At 46.5% G+C, this 20,436-nt stretch overlaps 1 protein-coding gene across 1 annotated transcript in view; it reads left to right on the top strand.

Annotated features, from left to right (window-relative positions):
* LOC144754247 (glutamine synthetase-like) overlaps positions 1–20,225 on the top strand; it is a 148,943-nt gene extending 128,718 nt beyond the window's left edge. The window contains exons 3-7 of the mRNA XM_078641850.1: positions 9,268–9,429; positions 10,465–10,611; positions 14,526–14,653; positions 17,959–18,158; positions 19,323–20,225. Of these exons, the coding sequence (XP_078497976.1) occupies positions 9,268–9,429; positions 10,465–10,611; positions 14,526–14,653; positions 17,959–18,158; positions 19,323–19,638 (953 nt within the window). The 3' untranslated portion in view covers positions 19,639–20,225. The remainder of the gene's footprint in view (positions 1–9,267; positions 9,430–10,464; positions 10,612–14,525; positions 14,654–17,958; positions 18,159–19,322) is intronic.
* The last annotated feature ends 211 nt before the right edge of the window (positions 20,226–20,436 follow it).

Below are 20,436 nucleotides of genomic sequence, written 5' to 3'. Positions count from 1 at the left end.
TGCCACTATTTCGTCTGGAAAAGTGGTAGAATCAGTAGTCCACCGGACTGCTGATCGGGCTAATTCTTGTTCATGCATGGTACTAAGTTCACTATAACTGATTCGTGATTTCAGAATGTGATCGGTAGCTTGGAATACTTGCTCAAGAGAACCTTGTTCTGGTGCTGGAGGAGGGAAACCTTTCTTGTGGTCTAGGCGTAAATGTCGGTCGGGAAGTCTAGTTCTACCTACATACGCTATTCTGGAGGGATTCTCGTTGTCTACCTCTTCATTAGGAGAGTCGTCTTCTTTCTCAGTTACTTGTGCTGCTTCCCGTTTCTCGTGTAACTTTATTATTTCCCTACGAATTTTCTTGTACATACTCTCTATACAATTCTGTGTCTTGTGTCTTCCCTCGGCTATATGGTCACTCCACCTGGTCAGGACCTTCATTTCTTCTGGATCTTTATCCGGATAATCTTGTTCTCTTATCAAACAATTAATTAGAAACTTTAAAAGCATGAGCTGAATCTCGACTTTTCTTTGAATCATGGCGTCGCGAACACTTTCTGGATCTACTCCTGTACGGATAAAACGATATATTCTGTCTAGATATTCTTTCATATTGGGCAGGGTGTCCAAATAGTCGGTCACCCGTCTTAAACGTAATGAATATATGACCATAGTACCATCGCCTGGAACTGGATCATAACGGCATTCGGTAAGTGCTCGCTTGATATCTGTAAATGTCTGAATTTTTGGCGAACGCTGTAACGCTCGTTCATGTAGCTCAAGTATTGTCATACGTCTGTGTTGAGGCGGGGTTCCAGGAGGACTTCCCCCCGTTGCTCCTAGACTAGAATCGTCGACAGGCATGGTACGTGCGGGCAGAGTGACTGATGTGGCGGGTTCATGGTTCATGTACTGTAGGCTGGACCGGGGGTGCCGTGACAGGTGCTGCAACGGGTGCCCCGGTGGCTGGAGGAACAGGAATTACATTATTTACAGGAGCAGGCGGAACAGGATTTGCATATTCTGGGACTGTATCGTCCAAATAGGACGAGAGAAATATATCAGCTGCGGTCGGTTTGTGACGTAGCTTAGTCGGAACTAATGGCGGCGGAAAATTACATGGTGCTTCCGGGGTTGCTTTTGGCAAGCCCTCGGCAAGAAGAGGATACATACCCTTAATAAGGGCACTTCTCTGTCTGTCTGACTGTTCGGCTTTAACTCGTTCACCTACTTCGATTAATTCCCTTTCTTGGGCTCTTTCTGAGGATTCCCTATTTAATTCTGTTTTTCTGATTTCTTTTTCGGTTCTTCTATGAGATTCTTTGCGCCATAACTCGATGGCATCTTTCTGGGACTGTCTGGCTTTCTTTTTCCATAATGCTTCTTCTACTCGCATGATGCACTCGGCATCCCACGTACCTGATACGGGCCATCTATATTTCTCTTCTAATTCCTTGGTGTAATCCACCCATAAGTCTAGATATAATATGGCACTTAAGCCATGCTTATGATACATAAAATGACCTGGACTGTCCCTAGGCGGGACAGGAACTGCTTCCTCTAATAACCCTTTTCTGGTTTTTAACTGACGTAATTTCGAGAATAGAGGCATTGTCTAGGCTGGAATCTGGACACAATACAATACACGATAAACACAATAATAACTGGAAAAACAAATCACTCATACCACGACATTGAAAACACATTGAGTAACATTTAGAATAACAGTTTGGACAGAACACATGAATTTCTCGAGAACAGAACTTACTAGAATGACTAGATGCACTGCTAAAACAGCGCGAAACTTACCGGTCCCATAAAGAGACACGTCAGGACCTGCGTCCACCTAGGTGAACACTTCGTGTTGGATCTGCGTACCCAAACCCACGGACCAGAGACAAATTAATTGACCCTGTCTAGATACTACCCCAGCAACGGTACTCACCGGGCAGCAAGAACGGAAGGCCTCGGACTGGACTGGACTGCTACGACGACGGACTACGAACTTCGGACTTCAGTTACAGGTGGGCCTCCGGATACCTCGGACCTTGGACTCTCGGCTTGGGCTCTGGTCGGGACTCGCCGCGTTCCTCACCGCCTCGTCTGGATGCTGGACCGCAACCTCCGTCTCCTCCGTGGACCTGAGGGATACTTGAAGCAGAAATATCTGCCGGTGCGCAGTAGAGTTCCGTCACGGCTGCAGAGGGTCAGGGGGCCTGCGTGGCTTCGCCGGCGTGTGGGGAAAGGGCAAGTCCCTATTCGGGCGCCATTATGTGGTAAATAAATAATTAATTACCGGTTCTATTTTTTAATACAGTGAATGAAACAGATAGCTCAATAAATAAGAGTCAGGATTCGAGGTATCTTGAGTCTACAGGCTTTAATCAGGCATAAAGGACAGGAACAGGACAGCCTGCAATAGTACGGGATGGCAGCTGCCAGGGAAGGGACAAGGGAAACTGGGTAACTTTTTGTAACAGTTCATAGTATATATATCAAAACAATTGCATTACATTCAATACAGTAGGCGTAGCAATAGGCGTGACTCGTAGCAGTCGCGAAAGATAAGGGCAAAATGATGTAACAAGAAGGCGTGTACAGGGCGTATACATAGACATGTGATGTAAACGTAACAGAAGTGTCATAAACGGGGCGGAAACATGGAGGGGGCTACCTGAGCAGCTGGGACCTCTAACCTAGTGGTGCGCGCAAACGGGCAATGACGTGTTACCAGGGAGAACTGGGGGCTATGACTTCTGCGCTAGAAGAGGAGACTAAAGTCTGGAGTGTCAGAGCAACATGTACCTAAGGCATATCTGGTATCTGGTGTTTGGAGTACATATTGATAGAATCCAAAAGTTATCAGGGCAAAGGCTACTAGACATTAGGCCTGATGCATGCATAATTCTACATGTATTGCGTGTACGAGGAATATTCTATGAATATTAATACAGTATTTCTCTTACATGGAGACATAAAGGCTAGACCATGACGGAAACTATTGATGCGATGCAGTAGCTTAGGAATGCAGAGAAGGAGGGCTGGACTGATAACTAGAAACATAACATACTCTTGGCAGACTGGGAGGCAGAGCCAGGCCGGGCCGGGCACTGCGAGGCATGAAGTAAGCGAAGGGTCAGGGATGCAGGTGGGGGCTGTATCGCTCCTCGGAGAGGGTTCCAGGAGACAGGAGCTGAATCTGGTGTCCGGGCCCTTTTGAGGCCTAGAAACTGGGACAATTCAATGAGTTAACGTGCACACTGTAAAATGTGGCAACCTAGGCCGAATACTCGTTGCTTTCACGAGGACTGGAAACTGGCATACTAGAGATGGACACAACTGTAATTGCGTCTTTAATCGATCAGAGGGGTATACATGCATATCGATCATGCACATATAGCATAATATGGGGAACACGTAGGCACATACAACATGGCAAAATTTACTTTTCCACAGGTGGCTGCGATGAGGGCGGTCTCGGTGCTGTGGTTTGCTCGGAAACCGGACTGTGAGGGGTCGAGGGATCCGTTGGTCTCGAGGAAGGAGGAGAGTTGTCTGTTGACGGTCTTCTCGATGACTTTGGCTGGAAAGGGGAGGAGCGAGATGGGGCAGAAGTTCTTGAGGTCCGTGGGGTCCGCGGTGGGTTTCTTCAGGAGGGCACTCAGCTCGGCATGTTTCCAGCTCTCCGGGAAGGTGGCGAATGTGAAGGAGCTGTTGATGATGTTCCGGAGTTGGGGTGCGATGATGGAGTCGGCTTTGTTGAAGATGTGGTGAGGGCAGGGGTCGGCGGGGGATCCGGAGTGGATGGTGTTTATCAGGCGGGTGGTGTCTTCGGTGCTGACAGGGGTCCAGGTGCAGAGGGTGGTGGTGGGGGGTGCTGGTTCGGTGGTTGGGTGCGTGGTTTGTGCGCCGAAGCTGTAGTGTATGTCGGCGATCTTTCGGTGAAAGAACGAGGCGAGTGAGTCGCAGAGGTCTTGCGGGGGTGTGAAGTCGTTGTTGCAGGCACTGGGGTTGGAGGGCTCCTTAACGATGCTGAAGAGTTCCTTGCTGTTGTGGGTGTTGTTGTCCAGTCGTTCTTTGAATGCTGTCTTCTTGGTGGTGCGGATCAGCTGGTGGTGTTTGCGGGTGGCGTTCTTGAGGGCTGTCATGTGTTCTGCTGTCTGGTCGCGGCACCAGGCTTTCTCGAGGGTGCGGCAGGTTTTCTTGGAGTTCTTGAGGTCGTTGGTGAACCAGGAGGCTTTCTTGCTGCCTGGTCTGCAGGGAGGGTTCTTCAGTGGTGCGAGTTCGTCGGCGCAGTTGGTGAGCCACTGTGTGAGGTTGCAGGCTGCTTCGCAGGGGTCCGTCGTGTTGGTGGGCGGGTTCTGGCTGAGGGTGGTGGTGAGCTGGTCGGCGGTGATCTTGCTCCAGCTTCTGCGGGGAACCTGTTGAGGGTGGTGGTGGGTCGTGGTTCTTCTGAAGTTGAAGTGGACGCAGCTGTGATCTGTCCAGTGTAGTCCGGTGGAGTGGCTGAAGGAGATGTGTTTGCTGGAGGAGAAGATGGGGTCAAGCGTGTGGCCGGCGTAGTGGGTGGGGGTGTTTACCAGCTGCTTGAGTCCGAGGTTGCCGAAGTTGTCCATCAGGGCGGCGGTGTTGCGGTCCTTGTTGTTCTCCAGGTGGAAGTTGAGGTCCCCTAGGAGGATGTAGTCTGTGGAGGTGAGGGCGTGCGTACTGATGAAGTCTGCGATGGCTTCGCTGAATTGTGTGCGTGGTCCGGGGGGTCTGTAGATGAGGGTGCCTCTGAGGGTGGTCTTGGGGTTGGTGTGAATCTGGAAGTGAAGGTGTTCGGCGGCGGTGAGGGTGTCGTCGGAGTTGGTTGTGATGCGGATGGTGTTTCTGTGGACTATGGCGATGCCTCCTCCGGTTTGGTTGACTCTATGGTCCGACCAAGAGAGAATTTGGGGGTCGGATATTGTCAGAGCAAAATTAGAACAAATTAGATCCAAGAGATGGCCACCCGAGTGCGTAGGCAATTGTACCCACTGGGACAGCTGGGCTAAATTAAGGGATTCTAGCAGGCTAAGCGAATCAGATGACTCCTTCATATCCAAATGAATGTTGAAATCCCCCAAAAGTAGAAACTTTGTGAACCTCAGGGCCCGAGGTACGATCACATCCTCCAGCGCCTTAAGGAAAAGTCCAGAGGGACCTGGGGGGTGGTAAATCAGTGTGCCACCCAGTGTAAAATGAGGCGAAAGAACAAGGGAGAAGTGGAGAAACTCCCCATCTCCCAGTTCACTGGAGGACTCACTGTGGAAAGACCAAGAGTCCCTGAAAACGACCGCCACCCCCCACCTCTCCCAGCTACACGGTCAGCCCTAGTGATTTTGAAGCCTCTCGGGAAGGCAAGTTCAACCACAGGGGTGCAAGAGCTATTAAACCACGTCTCTGTGATGAACAAGATATCAAGATTGCCCTCAGAAAGCAGCTCAAATATATCCGCAGCGTGTTTCACCATAGAGCGAGCGTTAATTAGTGAAGCCGATATAATATCTTTGGTATTAGTTTCAGGAACTGGCGCGATTGATATTGGAGGGAGGGTGAAGTTACAAAGGGAACAGATTTTATGGGAGCAATCGGAGACCGCCCGCGGTTGAATGCCTTTGCAGATGGTATTGTTAAGAGCCATGAGCTCCTTCTGGGAGTACCTCTTTAGACCAACCGCTGAAGGGGAGGTAAAAAGGGCAGCATGGCCGGCACTAGGAGCGCCCTAGGCGTGGACGGGCGCAGACGGGCTAACCTTTGGCTTACCTTCGGCACGCCAGCGGCGCGCCCACTGCGCGTCCGAAAAGGCATGCGTAATTTATATGTGTACCTCACTCCCCCAGCTAGAGCGCTGCCACTAGCCCAGCCGGGGTCCGGGACTACACCAAAGATGGCCGCCCGCCCTCCACACAATCGGCACAGCAAGCCGCGGTGGAACGGGGCAGGGAAGGCACACCTCGCACCCTGGAGTAAAGCTGACAGGTATGCAATGCACAGAACAAATTTTAAAACGATAAAATTCAGCAAGAGCGCTTTCGCCCAAAAGATCAGTTTCAGCAGCAGTTTAAAAAAGAACTAGCACAGAGGAGCATACTTTGGAGAGAAATACCTCTGCAGGTCTGAGCGGGACCGAGTAGGAGCTGCCACCAACCTACTCTAACCGCAAACAACCCAGTTTGGCAAGTAATTTATATGTGTACCTCCCTCCCCCAGCTAGAGCGCTGCCACTAGCCCAGCCGGGGTCCGGGACTACACCAAAGATGGCCGCCCGCCCTCCGCACAATCGACACAGCAAGCCGCGGTGGAACAGGGCAGGGAAGGCTCACCTCGCACCCTGGAATAAAGCTGACAGGTATGCAATGCACAGAACAAATTTTAAAACGATAAAATTCAGCGAGAGCGCTTCCGCCCAAAAGATCAGTTTCAGCAGCAGTTTAAAAAAGAACTAGCACAAAGGAGCATACTTTGAAGAGAAATGCCTCTGCAGGTCTGAGCGGGACCGAGTAGGAGCTGCCACCAACCTACTCTAACTGCAAACGACCCAGTTTGGCAAATAATTTATATGTGTACCTCCCTCCCCCAGCTAGAGCGCTGCCACTAGCCCAGCCGGGGTCCAGGACTACACCAAAGAGGGCCGCCCGCCCTCCACACAATCGACACAGCAAGCCGTGGTGGAACGGGGCAGGGAAGGCTCAGCTCGCAGCCAGGAGTTAAGCTGACAGGTATGCAATGCACAGAACACATTTTAAAACGATAAAATTAAGCGAGAGCGCTTCCGCCCAAAAGATCAGTTTCAGCAGCACTTTAAAAAAGAACCAGCACAAAGGAGCATACTTTGAAGAGAAATGCCTCTGCAGGTCTGAGCGGGACCGAGTAGGAGCTGCCACCAACCTACTCTAACCGCAAACGACCCAGTTTGGCAAGTAATTCATCTAAATGAAATCCGTGCTTTCCTGGGCAATCTGTGTTTTTTAGAGGTTACTTACTGAAAACCGTGACTTGAAGAAACGGTTCACAACCTCTCTTTCCTTCTTTCATTTAGTTGCTTCCCTGTGAAATGGATCCAAAAAAGACAAGCGCAAGCCTAGCCCTGGCAGGAAGGGGAGGGGAGTGTGGAGGGGGCCTGTGCCTGTTTCCCTTGTGAGAGTGAGCAGGAACCATATGGTTTCAAGGCTCGCTCCCGCAAGGGAATCGCCAAACGTGCACACGTTGCCATTGAAAGCAATGCAACGCGTGCATGTTTGTGGGGCCAAAACAGAATCAATCACTAGAGGTCTCCTAAGCAGCGCATTTGCACAGCATAGTCGAGACCTAAAAAAATGCAGTGCTTACATGTGAGTTGATGCCTTGTGTTTGGGTGGATGGTGACATGAAGAAAATGCAAGGAAGTATATGCAGGACAGAGTGAAGAACAGAGAGATGAGGTGTGTGATAGGTATACAGAGGAATTCAGAAAGATGTGGGAGAAAAAGGATGTAAGTGTGTGAGACTGAAGAGGAAAGTTGTGTAAAGGGAAGAATAGAAGTGACTGAGATGCTCCAGAGACTACCACCCCATTCTACAGACCTTTGTAATGTTTAATTCACAGTCTCATATTTTCAGAATTTAAACACTTTCAATTCTAATTATTCACAACAAAATCATTGTTTATCTGATATGGCTAACAAACATTGGCAAAACCAATAGGTTTGTTTTGGGTGCATATCCATTACTGTGCAATATGCCTGCATACAATAATGGAAACTCAAGGGAAGGACAAAAATACTGATCGGGAGGTGTGCTATGGGGCGCGCAGCATTTTTGTTTCCATGTTTAAAGCCACACCCTATATCATATAAGCCACGCCTCTTGTAAAGGATTCCTAGTTATGCTTCTCAGACCATGATACTTATAGAGACCACCATTTTTCCCATCTCCCTAAAAGCCCTGTCAAAATGTTCACTGCTGTCAACATAGAACACACTGTATCGTCTTTAGTACCAACCTACTGCTGTGCCTGCAGCTGTATCCCAAGTGGCTTTGCACCTCACTCCTGTGTGTATATGTGTGTCTAAGAATGATGCACATCTTTGGCCATTAATGATTTCTTGATGCAGGTAGAGCTGTTGGTACGGTCACTCTGTGCGCTCTATGTGTAGCTTTGACGACAAGACTGTTGCTAGTCTTTAAGATTGATAGTTTGAGGATCAGGCTTGGTGAGAAAGCATCAGTTGTAGTGCTTGTCGAATCTCGATTCAATACATTTGAAGTCCTGTGCAAATCGAATGCTCTAGTAAGTTTTCAACCCAGTTCACTTCAGTTCCGCTCTTCTCCCCCTTCCCTTTACCCACTGCTTTATCTCCCAGTTTGCCATCTTCATGTCCCCACCTACCTCCTGCCTCTCCACAATGCCCTTGCTCCTAGCTCTTTCCATACCACAGTCCACTGCTATGTAGTTGGGTTTGCAGTGTTAAGGGCCAACACTGCTTCTTGGAAATGGAGGTGAGACTCCTGGGGAGAGATCAATGTGTCTATGATTGCCATTCAGTTATGGTGGTTCCCCGACCTGACTCTGCATTGTTTCACACCATAAAGAAACCCTCGCCGTTTTTGTACTGTGGAGAGGGACGCTGTCGGTACGGTGGGCTGTCGTCGGTTGGAGACCCTGATACTAGTGGCCTATCATAGCCTCATCACTATTTGAAGAAGGGTCATCTGCACTGATTTATTTATACCTTGATACCAATGGCCCATTATAGCCTCATCAACTATTGAAGATGGGTCATCCGCACTAACTATTCGTTTTATACCTACAGATTCTGTTATTGAGTCTGGTACGAGATTATACCTTGATTTACCATCTTTGAAACTACATTTGTCATTTGTCTACACCAATCAAGATCCCCGCAACATTGGATGCGTTGGTTCTAATTAATGACTCTACTTGCCCTGATGAAGTTCCCATGTTTGGAACGAAACGCGTTGGCTGTTGTCCAATTATGAATACTTATCGAAGAATAAAAAAGAATGAAACATATTATACTGGCTGCTTTCTGACTTCCTTCCTGGTGCTGCCTCCACGCATGTTTTTGAAATTTTGTTTTTGGATTTCCAGTGAGACCCAACCACAGCAGGTCTCGGAGGCTGTTGGCACAGGACTTGATACTTTGTTGGGACTGAATGATTGAGGTGCACGACATCTAGTCAGCTGCGGTGTTGTGTTTTTCTCTACATAAAGGAACCTGTAACCTATTTGACTTTAAACTTCCCACACAGACATCCCAGAATGGGCCTTTTCGGGCTTCGCCACCCAGCAAGCAGAGCCCTTCGAGAACTGCATGTACTTGATCCCGGTCCAAATGTTTAGAGATCCCTTCTGCTTGGACCCCAACAAACTAGTGATGTGCGAAGTACTGGAAGACAACAGGAAGGCAGCAGGTGAGGACTAAACACTATAATGTGCCTGAAGTGAATGCACCCACCCCACTGTTTGCACATGACCACTCTTGGTATAATTATTATAGTATTTTAAGGCGAAGCATGGGTACCACTTCTGGGAAGATAATATTATTTTTCTTAACTCGTAATATGATTGAATGTGAAAGGCCCTGTACTTTGTGTAGCTGGTAACCTCCCATGTGTTGCTGATGATCTACATAGCATGTCTTGGGGTGCTTCAAGCATTTGATCCTGAGTCACAAAGATGACCATTAGCTGATGTTTTGGGAATTACAGGCCATTTTCTTTCCGGTGTATTACTTGCCAAGAAGAGGCATGTCTTCCTCCATCCTCATTTATAATTACTAATATTTCATTGTATTTGTGCTACTTGAGCTACTGTTTTAATATATATATTAATGGAGGCTGGCAGACTACACCAGATATATTGGCTTTACCATTGGTTGCTGATAACTGTCACCTACGTGCACACCTTGAACACAGTAGCATGTAGCTTCCAAGGATCTTAAGTATTTTAAGATTATCTCAGTCCATCTGTCGGCCTCTGGCCCATAAGTTATCACCTGTCCCAAGGGTGCCACTCCACCCTGCAATCCTCCACCACCTCCTAGCATCCATCTATGTCCAGAATGTAACTTAATAGTGAATCAAAAAATTGCCCTTTACCTTGACACACTCTGAACTCTCCCTTCTGCAACCTAAACACCACCATTGAGTAGAGTGGGAGCTCTTTTCCTTTTCAGTGGTGTAATTATGGCTGCTGTAGGATTCTGTCTCCTGTGATCAAACCTGGTGTGCATTCACCTAGAAATGCAAGAATTGCTACCATCGTTTTTCCAGAATGACATTTTCGCAACACTTTGCGGGAATCGAAGACATAGACTAGATTTTCCGCCCCTATTCTACTTCCAAACAGTACCACTTTGAGTACAGCTGGGATCTTAGCGTTCATGCTGGGTTGTGCATCGACCTGTCTCTACTTTTTTGTTTGACCAGTTATGTTTTACACCACAGATACCAACCTCCGGCACACATGTAAGACAGTGATGGAGAAGGTGAAGGACTTCCACCCATGGTTTGGCATGGAGCAGGAGTACACACTGATGGGGGTAAACGGACGTCCATTTGGCTGGCCAGAGAATGGCTTTCCAGAACCCCAGGGTAAGGGCGATAGCAGTGGGTAAGTGGCTCTGGAGGATGCGTGCTGCTTTCATGTTGGATCGAAGGACTATATCTTAAAATGAATAAGATGTTTGTAATCTTGATGGTAGTTAAATCAATCAATCAATCAATCAAATACTATCTGTAAAGCGCTGCACTGTCACTCCACAGGGTATCTGGGCGCTGTGTCTCTGTTTAAGAGCCAGGTCTTGAGTCTGTTTCTGAAGTCTGCCAGCGAGGAGGCTGTACAGAGCTGGAGGGGAAGGTCGTTCCATATCTTGGCAGCGATGTAGGAGAAGAAGCGGCCACCGCTGGAGATGTGACAGATGTGGGGAGTGTGTGCAAGGGAGAGTGAAGAGGAGCTCAGTTGTCTAGCGAGATGGTGGAAGTTCAGTCGGTGGTTGTGGTAGGCATGTCCCAGGCCGTGGAGGGCTTTGTAGGCTTGCGTGAGGATCTTGAACTGGCATCTTTTCTGGATTGGGAGTATTGTCATAATCGGGTAGTGAAACCATGCTGTGATTGGTGTAGTGTGGATATCCAGCAGGTCTGCATTACCTGGCTGAATAGTATTAGTTGCAACACCCCAAGTAGAGGGGATACTCCCATGCTGTTCCACACTGATAGGAGCTGTCTGCATACTGAAGGTGACATTATCTGCCCTAAATGTATTATTCTGTAATGAATATTTGGGTACAGGTGCTTTCAGTCATGTATGGTGAGGTGTCTGCTGGATTTCACCTGGGATTTTTGCACACACACAGACAACACAGACAAAAGCACACACACTTGTTAGTGTGAAAATTATTGTGCTTTAAGTACTCCTAACAATCTGCACTCCTCTCCCTTTCCACTGCCCCTTAAGCTCCCCTCATACCCTGCTTCTCATATAATGTACTTTAACTAGGGGTGGGCGAAGAGTTCCGCTCTGACGGCGGTGTTCGCAGAGTTTTGTGCACTCTGCGTTCCGCAGGGATCGCGAAGTTCAGCACAACTGCGCAAAGTGAGGCACAGCAGAGTTTTTTCTCTCAAATAGCTCACCAACATTAAGTTTGCGAGTGCCAGCAAGAAAAAAATCACACGCTAGAACACCTCCTGGTGAGATTTCTCAATGCGGGTGGTCGCGGCTGGTCGTGACCGCTCGTGTGAGAAATCTGCTATTCAAGTTGAAGATGCTGCAGCTTGAGTAGAACATATACTCGAACAGCTGAACAAAGCTGCGCCCTCTTACGCTGCGCGAAGTGCTGTTCGCACAGATTTTACAGTGCAGGACAAATTCCTGGCGCTAAAATTCAGTTCGAGTAGTGCTACTTGCTAAACTCTGCTGCTTGCTGATCCCGACACAGCTTAACTGAGTTTTGTATCACTTCGGGAAGTTTCGCGGAGCAGAACTCCACAAACTCCGCCCAGAAATGTCAGTGTAATTGTTGGGAAATCTGATGCTCACCCTCCGTTGTATTGACCAAGGTATGCCCCTGACAGTCAGCTGTTTACCTTCACAACTTTGCCTTGTGCTCCATTAACTGGAATTTGCTTTTCAGAGCATTTCTTTCATACTTTTATGCAGTTTTTTTATATAGCACAAACTCGACCTTAAGGTATTGGAGAGCTTTACATAAGCACCAGTTACGTTACACAAGGATACATTCATTCTTTGGTAGGCACAGGGAGATTAAGCGATTTGCCCAGAATCAATGGCTTTTGAGCAAACGCCGAGACTCGAACCTGGTTCCTCAGTTCCAAAGTTGGCAGCTCTGAATGTTACGCTACATCCTCTCCCCATATCTCCACACCATGGAGCTCTCTAGCTGCTGATTAGAAACCCACTCCCACACACAGGTGTGTGGGCAGCATTGTACTCCCCTCCACCCTCGGCACCGACGAAGAGTAAATATGGCTAACTGTTACCTACTGTGGTTGCTAGGGCACAATCCACCTAAGCATGCTTTCTGCCCTCCCCAATAAATGGCACAGAGTGCATAACTCAGACATTCATCCAGTGTTTCAGCATGATTTAACTCACTGGGCAAATGGAACATTTCTGCCTCCTGTAAAGCACTTAGGGCATGCCTAATGATTCGCTCAGGGCTTTAGGTGGGCCAGGTCCCTCCGGGTCTCAGACCCGGCAGTCATTAAAACGGATATTGAAACATGTCCCTATCAGGCCCTACATACATATCCTTAATTGTAATGGCAAAAACGCTGATCGATTTCCGAACAATAAATGTAGAAAATGGCAAGGTAATGAATGTCAGAGATTTCGTTCCCTGTGAATTGATCTTACATTTCCTAGGGGGTTTATAACTGGCCACGATTGAGCGCTCTGGATTTGAGGGCTATGTAGCTGAGCACTCTGCAGTGAGAGTTTCTTACTGTGCCTGTCATTTGATCAAAAAAGGTGTTAAGAATTCATGGTCATCCAATCCTTGGCCTCTCTTCAGAGAACAATTGTTACCAATTTGTGTTGGAATTGTGACTGGGCAAATATGTGTAAAGGAGGTACAGAGATATCAAAACATTTAGAAAGCAAAATAAAATGAGGCTCTTACAGGTGAGTGGGTGCTCTGTATGTGTAGAGGTTGGTGAAGTGAAGGAGATGCAGGAAAGTGCGTTCAGAAGGGAGTGAAAAGAGGGTGCTGAGGAGGAAAGAGATGAGGCGCAAGATACACAGATGGACAAGATGTGGAGAGAACAAGGGCGCACATGTCTAAAATAGAGTCAACATGACAGGGTTGATTGAGTCACTCTGCAGACCTCTACCCCTTCCACAAGCCTCAGTAATGTTTATTTCACAATCTCATAATTTCAGAACTGGAATTTTTTAATATGAATTGTTTACAACAAAATCATTGCTTTTACTCACTTATCTTAAACAGCTAATACGATTGACAAAGCCAATAGTCCTGGCTGTGTTTTTTTGCTGTACGTGAGTTATGTTAAATATCTGGATACGATAAAAGAAAGCTCAGAGAGGAATCAAAATACCGTTTGGTGGCACAGTATGAATCACAGAAATTTTTTATGTTTTTAAGCCACACCCCTATTGCATAGGCCACACACCCTTAAGAGCCCCCCACGCACTTTTTACATTCAACTTAATGCCTTGATTGAGACTCAAACGAGTCCCTCAGCGGCAGCGACTGCCATAAGCAAAGGGTTGTGGTGCGGGTGGGGTCACTCAGGGGGTGTGGTGCGTGGAGGGGGGTGACAATATTGTATAAAATATAAATAAAACGTACCTTACCTTCAGCGCAGGCCGCCTCCAGAGTCGTGCCGCTTCTTCTCCTTTTCCTGGGTGATGTCCCAGCAGCCCCTGGGATGGACTCCCATACAATCCTGCAACGCAGTGATTGGTCTGAGCAGGCAGGAAAGACATCCTACTCAGACCAGGGAGTTTGTGGGGTTTCTCCAGACCGGGCTGGAGAAACCTAAGTGTGCATGTGTGTTTTGCTTGGCCTGAGACGGCCGGCCGGCCAAAACACGTATGCACACTTAGGGACTGGAGATCACTAGTACTCCTCCTCCCTCCTCCTTAGCCTCAGCCCGCCCCTCCCAACACAGCTGTCTAAGAGCCGGCAAATGTAAATTAAAACGATGCAAGAACATCATTTTAATTTACATTTACTAGCTCTGAGTCAGGCTGTGGAGCGACACTCCTCCGCCATTGCAGAGGAGCCGCCACTTTCCCTCGGTGCCTCAGAAGGCTACCGCTTCAGCACATTCTTGAATGAAGGCCTGAGTCGCTCTTTTTATCAATCAGGGAATTTTCTTCTTGATGGGTTCTTGTTTACAGGAAAGGTGAGGAGTGGCCCGGAGGTCCACACCATCAGCTCTAGTTCACCGTTGGGCCTGCGGTTTACTACTCCATAAATAGCTGGACAAGCACGAAGTGTTCTAATGAAGGTTGTTTGTTCTAGGTCCATACTACTGTGGTGTAGGTGCAGACAAGATGTTCGGACGAGACATTGTAGAGTCCCACTACAAGGCGTGCCTGTATGCCGGGGTCAAGATCGGTGGAACCAACGCTGAATGCATGCCTTCTCAGGTGATTTAGCCAAATTTGGGCCTTGCCTTACCTTCCAAATTTAGCAATGATGGTCTTTTATTTGCCTGCTGAAAGTTGTCGAGGGGAAGAAACACTTCAAGATAATACTTACAATGTAGTCAAGCATTAAAGACCACAGACTCCGAATTCTAGTTTATGGGTCTAAAGCCAAAATAGCTGAATATATACACAACGGAGAATTAGCGAGTATAGGTACAAGAAAATTAATACAGAGCCAAATCTACGCATATAATTGATTCGGCATAGAAGACACACAGTCATAAACCCCAAGATTAGTACACAACCCAAGATGGAGGCTGAATCCAAATCCTTTTTCATTAGGAAGGAAAGCATGAATTATCTTTCCCTACACTACTCTCATTAATGGTGTTTCTGGCTAGTTCCCATGTCTTATTTCTCACAGGTGTGCGCACGTGTAGACTTCCTTAGAAGTACTCACGTCAAAATGGGTCAAATAAGCGTAATGCTATAGAGCTCGGACTTAGGATGTTCCTTCTCTGAAAATCTAGAAGTCTGGTCTTTCTGTCCCTGCGCCTAATACAAAAAGGACAAACTCAGCCCCCTCCCAAATGTATCACATGACGAATCATTTCATTCTCCAAGGTTGTGGTGATTTTCCATAACTTCTTAAATTAAATCTTCTTTGCTTCTTGTGACCTTGGAGTGTCGATAGGCCAGGCACAGAAGAAATCCTCCCTTCCCACTTCTCAGACTTTTCAAAAACGTTCCGGTTATCTCCTTAAACTAACTAACGATGTTGAATTCTTTGTACCTGCAATGGGATGAGAGCATACTGTTCTGGCACACACAACAAAACATTTAATTATTTCTTCAGTAACCGAGGCTTTCGAAACCATCAGCAACTTTTAACTCTGGGCCTACAGTGCAGGCAACTTTAACACACAATTACATTATTATGAATATAATATCATTCTGCACATATGCATACAGAAATGATGGTGTCTCTAATACATGTAAATCCTATTTAAAGATATACATTATGATTCTATGTTTACGATGTTGAATAAATGCATTTGATAAACGTAATACACTGCACACGATAGAAATATAGATAGATGCGTTTAAACCATGAGTATAATGCACCCCTACATTTTAGAGTGCTGTGTGCGCTCTATCACAGGTGAGCACCTGACGAGCTCATGAATGTTCTCAAATGTAGAGCTTTTTGTTAACTCAATATTTCGAAACAGTCTGTAGCTTGTATGCGGGGTGCTCAGGGGGGTTGAAGGCAGTGTGAGTGATGCTGTTGGAGATGGCTGAGGGATGGTCTGTCTGTGAAGGTGCATGGAAGAGCCTTGACATAATTGTCCTTTAGTCAGAAGGCAGGTGGTAGATGACTACTCTGGCTTCCTGGCAATTTCTAATTTAAAGCTCTCTTCATCAACAACACAGCCTTATGCTTACAGGCTCTGTGATTTATTTGATTTTTTAAATTGCAAATAAACTAAAGACACCGCCCACAAGAACCTTGCACTCTGCTACAACTAACTTGCCAATTCAAAAATTCCACAGAAACAGAGTTGGTGACCATCTCTTTTTGGTGTGCTCAGCTAAGCTCTGGAAGTTTCTGCCAGATAGCCTACGTGCTACAATTAATAATTTCTCCTTCAGGCATTCTTGAAAAAACGTGACTGATTCCTGTTTAAGTGGTCTAGCGCCAAGAAACCTACGGTAAAAGAGCGTTCAAGACCTTATCCTATAGGGTCTCTTCTGGTGCTGGGAAGCAGGTGATAGGGCAAGTTTAATTTTATTCCTGGGCAGTGTTGTTAGACACCGATGTTGGTATGAAGCCTTAGGTCTTATGTCATTTGGGTGATCATATCTTCTAGTACACTGTGCAGTAAGCTACCTCTAGGCACTCTGCATTCCCTAGTCTAACTGTGCAGCAAAAATGATAAAGAGTATTTTACCGTGCCCTGAATGGATATGATACGATGGTCAAATATGTCCACAAAACTCAGGGTTGACTAAAAACCTGTGGTCACCCTCCCTGTGGGTCTAGAAACTGTGTACAATTGATATTTGGGGTGCACATCAGTGAAATTTCAGTGGATGAGGGGAGGTTATATCTGCAAAGTGAAGGGCTTATGTCCACATAGAAAGCGCTCTCGAGTGTAAAATAGATGTAACCGTTTCCTTCCATCGTTGGGAAGAGACACTTTTTCTGAGCACCATCCCAAGTGACTTTCAGATAGACTAGTGTTTTTCACTGTGTGGAAAAGCTATTTGAGCAGTCGCAGCCGGCACCGATCGGGGGTATCAAGGCGGGGGATGGGGGGTGGGGTGGTGGTTAAGGAGAGTGAAATTAATAAACAAAACAAGAAGAAAGAAATTACCGTACCCCACGTCTCTCCTCGTCTCTTCTCCTCATCCCTCAGCTCCACCGGAAAAGGATAGGAAGCACACCCAGACTTCCTAAGCCAATCACAATGCTGCAATACAGGGTTCTAATGGGTAAACACCCAGGCTACCCAAAGCCAATCACAACGCTGCAGCAATGGTCTGAGCACAGCCATTCGCCGGGGAATGGGAGCCTCTGCATGTTCTCCACCAAGGCTGTAATGCAGCCAAGGTGGAGAACATGCTAAGTAACAATGAATGTTTGGGTGGCCCCAGATGGCCAGCCAGACATTCATGCACACTTGCAAAGTGTGCTCACCACACCCCCTGATCCTGTGTCAGAGCAGCCCACCCAACCCTGCAAAGCTGCCGCAGCAGGAAAACATAAAATGATAATAACCTCGAGCTATTATCATTTTATTTTTCCTTTATTTCACTGCTGCACAGCAGTGAGGCGACGTTCCTCCGCCTTAGTGGGGGAGCCGCCACTGAATGTGAGGAAACCAGGAATATGCTCAGAATTGAGGACTCTGGCTGGAAAGATGCAAGAGGCAATGTTTCTGCTGCTAGCTTTGGTGCATTCATTTATCAGTTTGGTTGTACTAGCTGTGGTTTTCTGTAAATGGCTGAGGTTGAGCTATTGGCCTAGAGGTCCAGCAGTGGCCTAACATATGCATACGCAAAGAAACAAACCCCTGAACCCTTCCACAGGTTGTAGTGTGGGTGTCAGTAGAATGCACCTGTAATACTTTCTAAAGTTTCAAACTCCAAGTGGAGGTGTGCTTTTCTTGGGCCCATAGAACAGTGGGGCCCTTTAGCATATGGCTTGGCACTGCCCTTTGAACATCTTATTAAATAGATGTCTAAATGTTTCTCTTTGAGTAAAATTAAACCAGCAGTCCTGTTTCCCTTTTTGTGCTCAGTGGGAGTTCCAAGTGGGTCCCTGCGAAGGGATCATCATTGGAGACCACCTCTGGATGGCTCGCTTCATTCTGCACCGAGTGTGTGAAGACTTTGGGGTCGTGGCCACGCTGGATCCGAAGCCGATGGCTGGACACTGGAACAGTGCCGGATGTCACACCAACTTCAGCACTGAAGCCATGCGCAAGGCAGGTGGGCTCAAGTAAGTCACCTGACCAAACTCTGCTGTAGATTTGTTTTCAGATTGTTCTGGTTCAAGCTTTATGATTGAAGTTATAGAAGCTAATCTTGTGTTATAGCATGAAATGAGTGGTGTCTCAGCTCCCAATCCTTTTCCTACCCCAATATGCATAATTCCCTTGGATGGTACTTGTTTATGGGCTCAGTGGAACACCACTCTAAAATAAAGGGTTATTTTTCTCTCTGAATGGTGAATTGCTGCAGTTTGTATGATCTTCCAGTACAACTGGAAAGTGGAAGGGAGAAGGGGCAAAAATGGGTTTTGTTATGGGCAAGCGATAGGATTTTACTGTAATATTGATGTGAGTGAATGAAAATAGTTTACCGGACTAGTGGGACAGCATTGTTTCGACAGCTAGGTGGCTTTTGGATGCGGATGGCTGTCCATTGTGTTTGTTACTTGTGGTTTCCTCATATGCATAGGAATGTGGTGTGGTGGCATTGCTTAGCCATCAAGATGGCCTTGGTGAAGTATTTTCCTAAGGGTACAGGGATGCTGTTATACAGCCAATGTCAGATGCAGTTTGTATGGAGCTGATTGCTTTGTTAACTTGGAAAAACGCCTGTAGTGTGAAGAGATGGCAAACAGAAGTAGGCAACCGCATGCCTAACTGAAGTCATTTATTTTTTTGGGTAGGTGAGTGAGGGAGGTCACTCAACTCTAGCCTACCACGTGGTTGATCAAAAACGACACATGGGAATGGCTCATTCATTGCAATGTGGGGGTCTGTACCCCTGCGTGACGATCAGCCAACAGCCCTCATGCAGGCAAGGTACCTCAAATGAGCACTCTAGTAATGTGTTCATATGCTTTTTTTTAGTTCAGTTTTTTTATTGTATATAAAAGAGAGTGACTCTACAAGGTATACATCATCATCATGTTCTAAGCTCATTACATAGACAATAAGAAAATAATTGGACTAGTAATACACAATTAAGTCATAGAGAGCATAATAAATGAGACATGTATGCATTTAAGGTACATAAAAGAAACATTTGGAACTATTAGGGAAGTCAGGGTGGTTTTGGAACCTCCTGTTGAGAGGGCTTTGGTAGAGAATATCGTCTAGCATGATCATATGTTTTTTAATGCTAGCCTATGCTTTTTCCCTCTTCCTCTCTTCAGATACATTGAGGATGCCATTGAGAAACTCAGTAAGAGACACCACCACCACATCTGTGTGTATGACCCCCACGGGGGCAAGGACAACTCCCGGCGGCTAACTGGACAAAATGGGACCTCCGTAATCCATGACTTTTCTTCTGGTGTAGCCCGACTCGGTGCCAGCATCCGCATCCCACACCAGGTAGCCCAAGAAGGCTTTGGCTATTTTGAAGACCGCCGACCTTCGGCCAACTGTGACCCTTATGCTGTCTCAGAAGCCCTGGTTAGGACATTACTTCTCAATGAGATCAGCAGTGAAACTAGAGACCAGAATTAGGCTTTTTTTTTTTAAATAGCCACATTCTGCCTGCATTCTTTTTTTGTAGTGTGTTTACCTGTACACCTTGAGAGGGTGCTTTTATTAAACTTACAATAATAAAACAAGTGTACAGAATTAACATGCGACTTGTATTAAAATGGCACAACATTTGAAGGAGAAAAAACGTAGTACCCAAACATACTTGTTAATGTAGATCTTAAACATGCTTTAAACAGCATGCTAAATAATGGTTTGAATAAAAAGTGCAAGGACATGCACAAAATGCTTGAAAGGCTGACCTCATCTTAGCCCTGTCTTTTAGAAGAAATATTGCCTGAAATTCTGTAAACTGTTTCAGTTAGTATAGAAAATGATGTTGTCTTTCCTTTTGTGAAATAATGAAGAAGCTTCACATAAATTACAGTACGTAACTCTGAACTTCACCTCTTCTTTTCCCATACTTTGTGTTGAAAATGTATTTTAGGCATATTTTGTTTCGATCAAAAGCTGTTAAATGTTGCTGTTCATTCAGAAAACCATTCATAAATTTGGACTAAGCTTTCTTTTATTTGCTGAGAAAACACACTTATTAAAAAATGCACTGCCCATGTAATGACCTTTTCTTTTAACATTGTGGGCCTGATTTGGATGTCGGGCAGGATTCCTTCTGCCCGACACTGACTCGGTCCTGGGACCAACCGACACCTCATTAGGATGTTTGGTCGCATTCCTATATTTCTCTATGGAAGCATGCATTACGACCATAAACTGGCCATAATGCATGCTCCAATAGTGAAATGGGAGGTGCAGAACCTC

Source organism: Lissotriton helveticus, chromosome 5_1 (assembly GCF_964261635.1).
Source record: "Lissotriton helveticus chromosome 5_1, aLisHel1.1, whole genome shotgun sequence".
Taxonomy (NCBI): domain Eukaryota; kingdom Metazoa; phylum Chordata; class Amphibia; order Caudata; family Salamandridae; genus Lissotriton; species Lissotriton helveticus.
The sequence above is the reverse complement of the archived record's forward strand: the minus strand, read 5'-3'. Positions and strand labels throughout refer to the sequence as shown.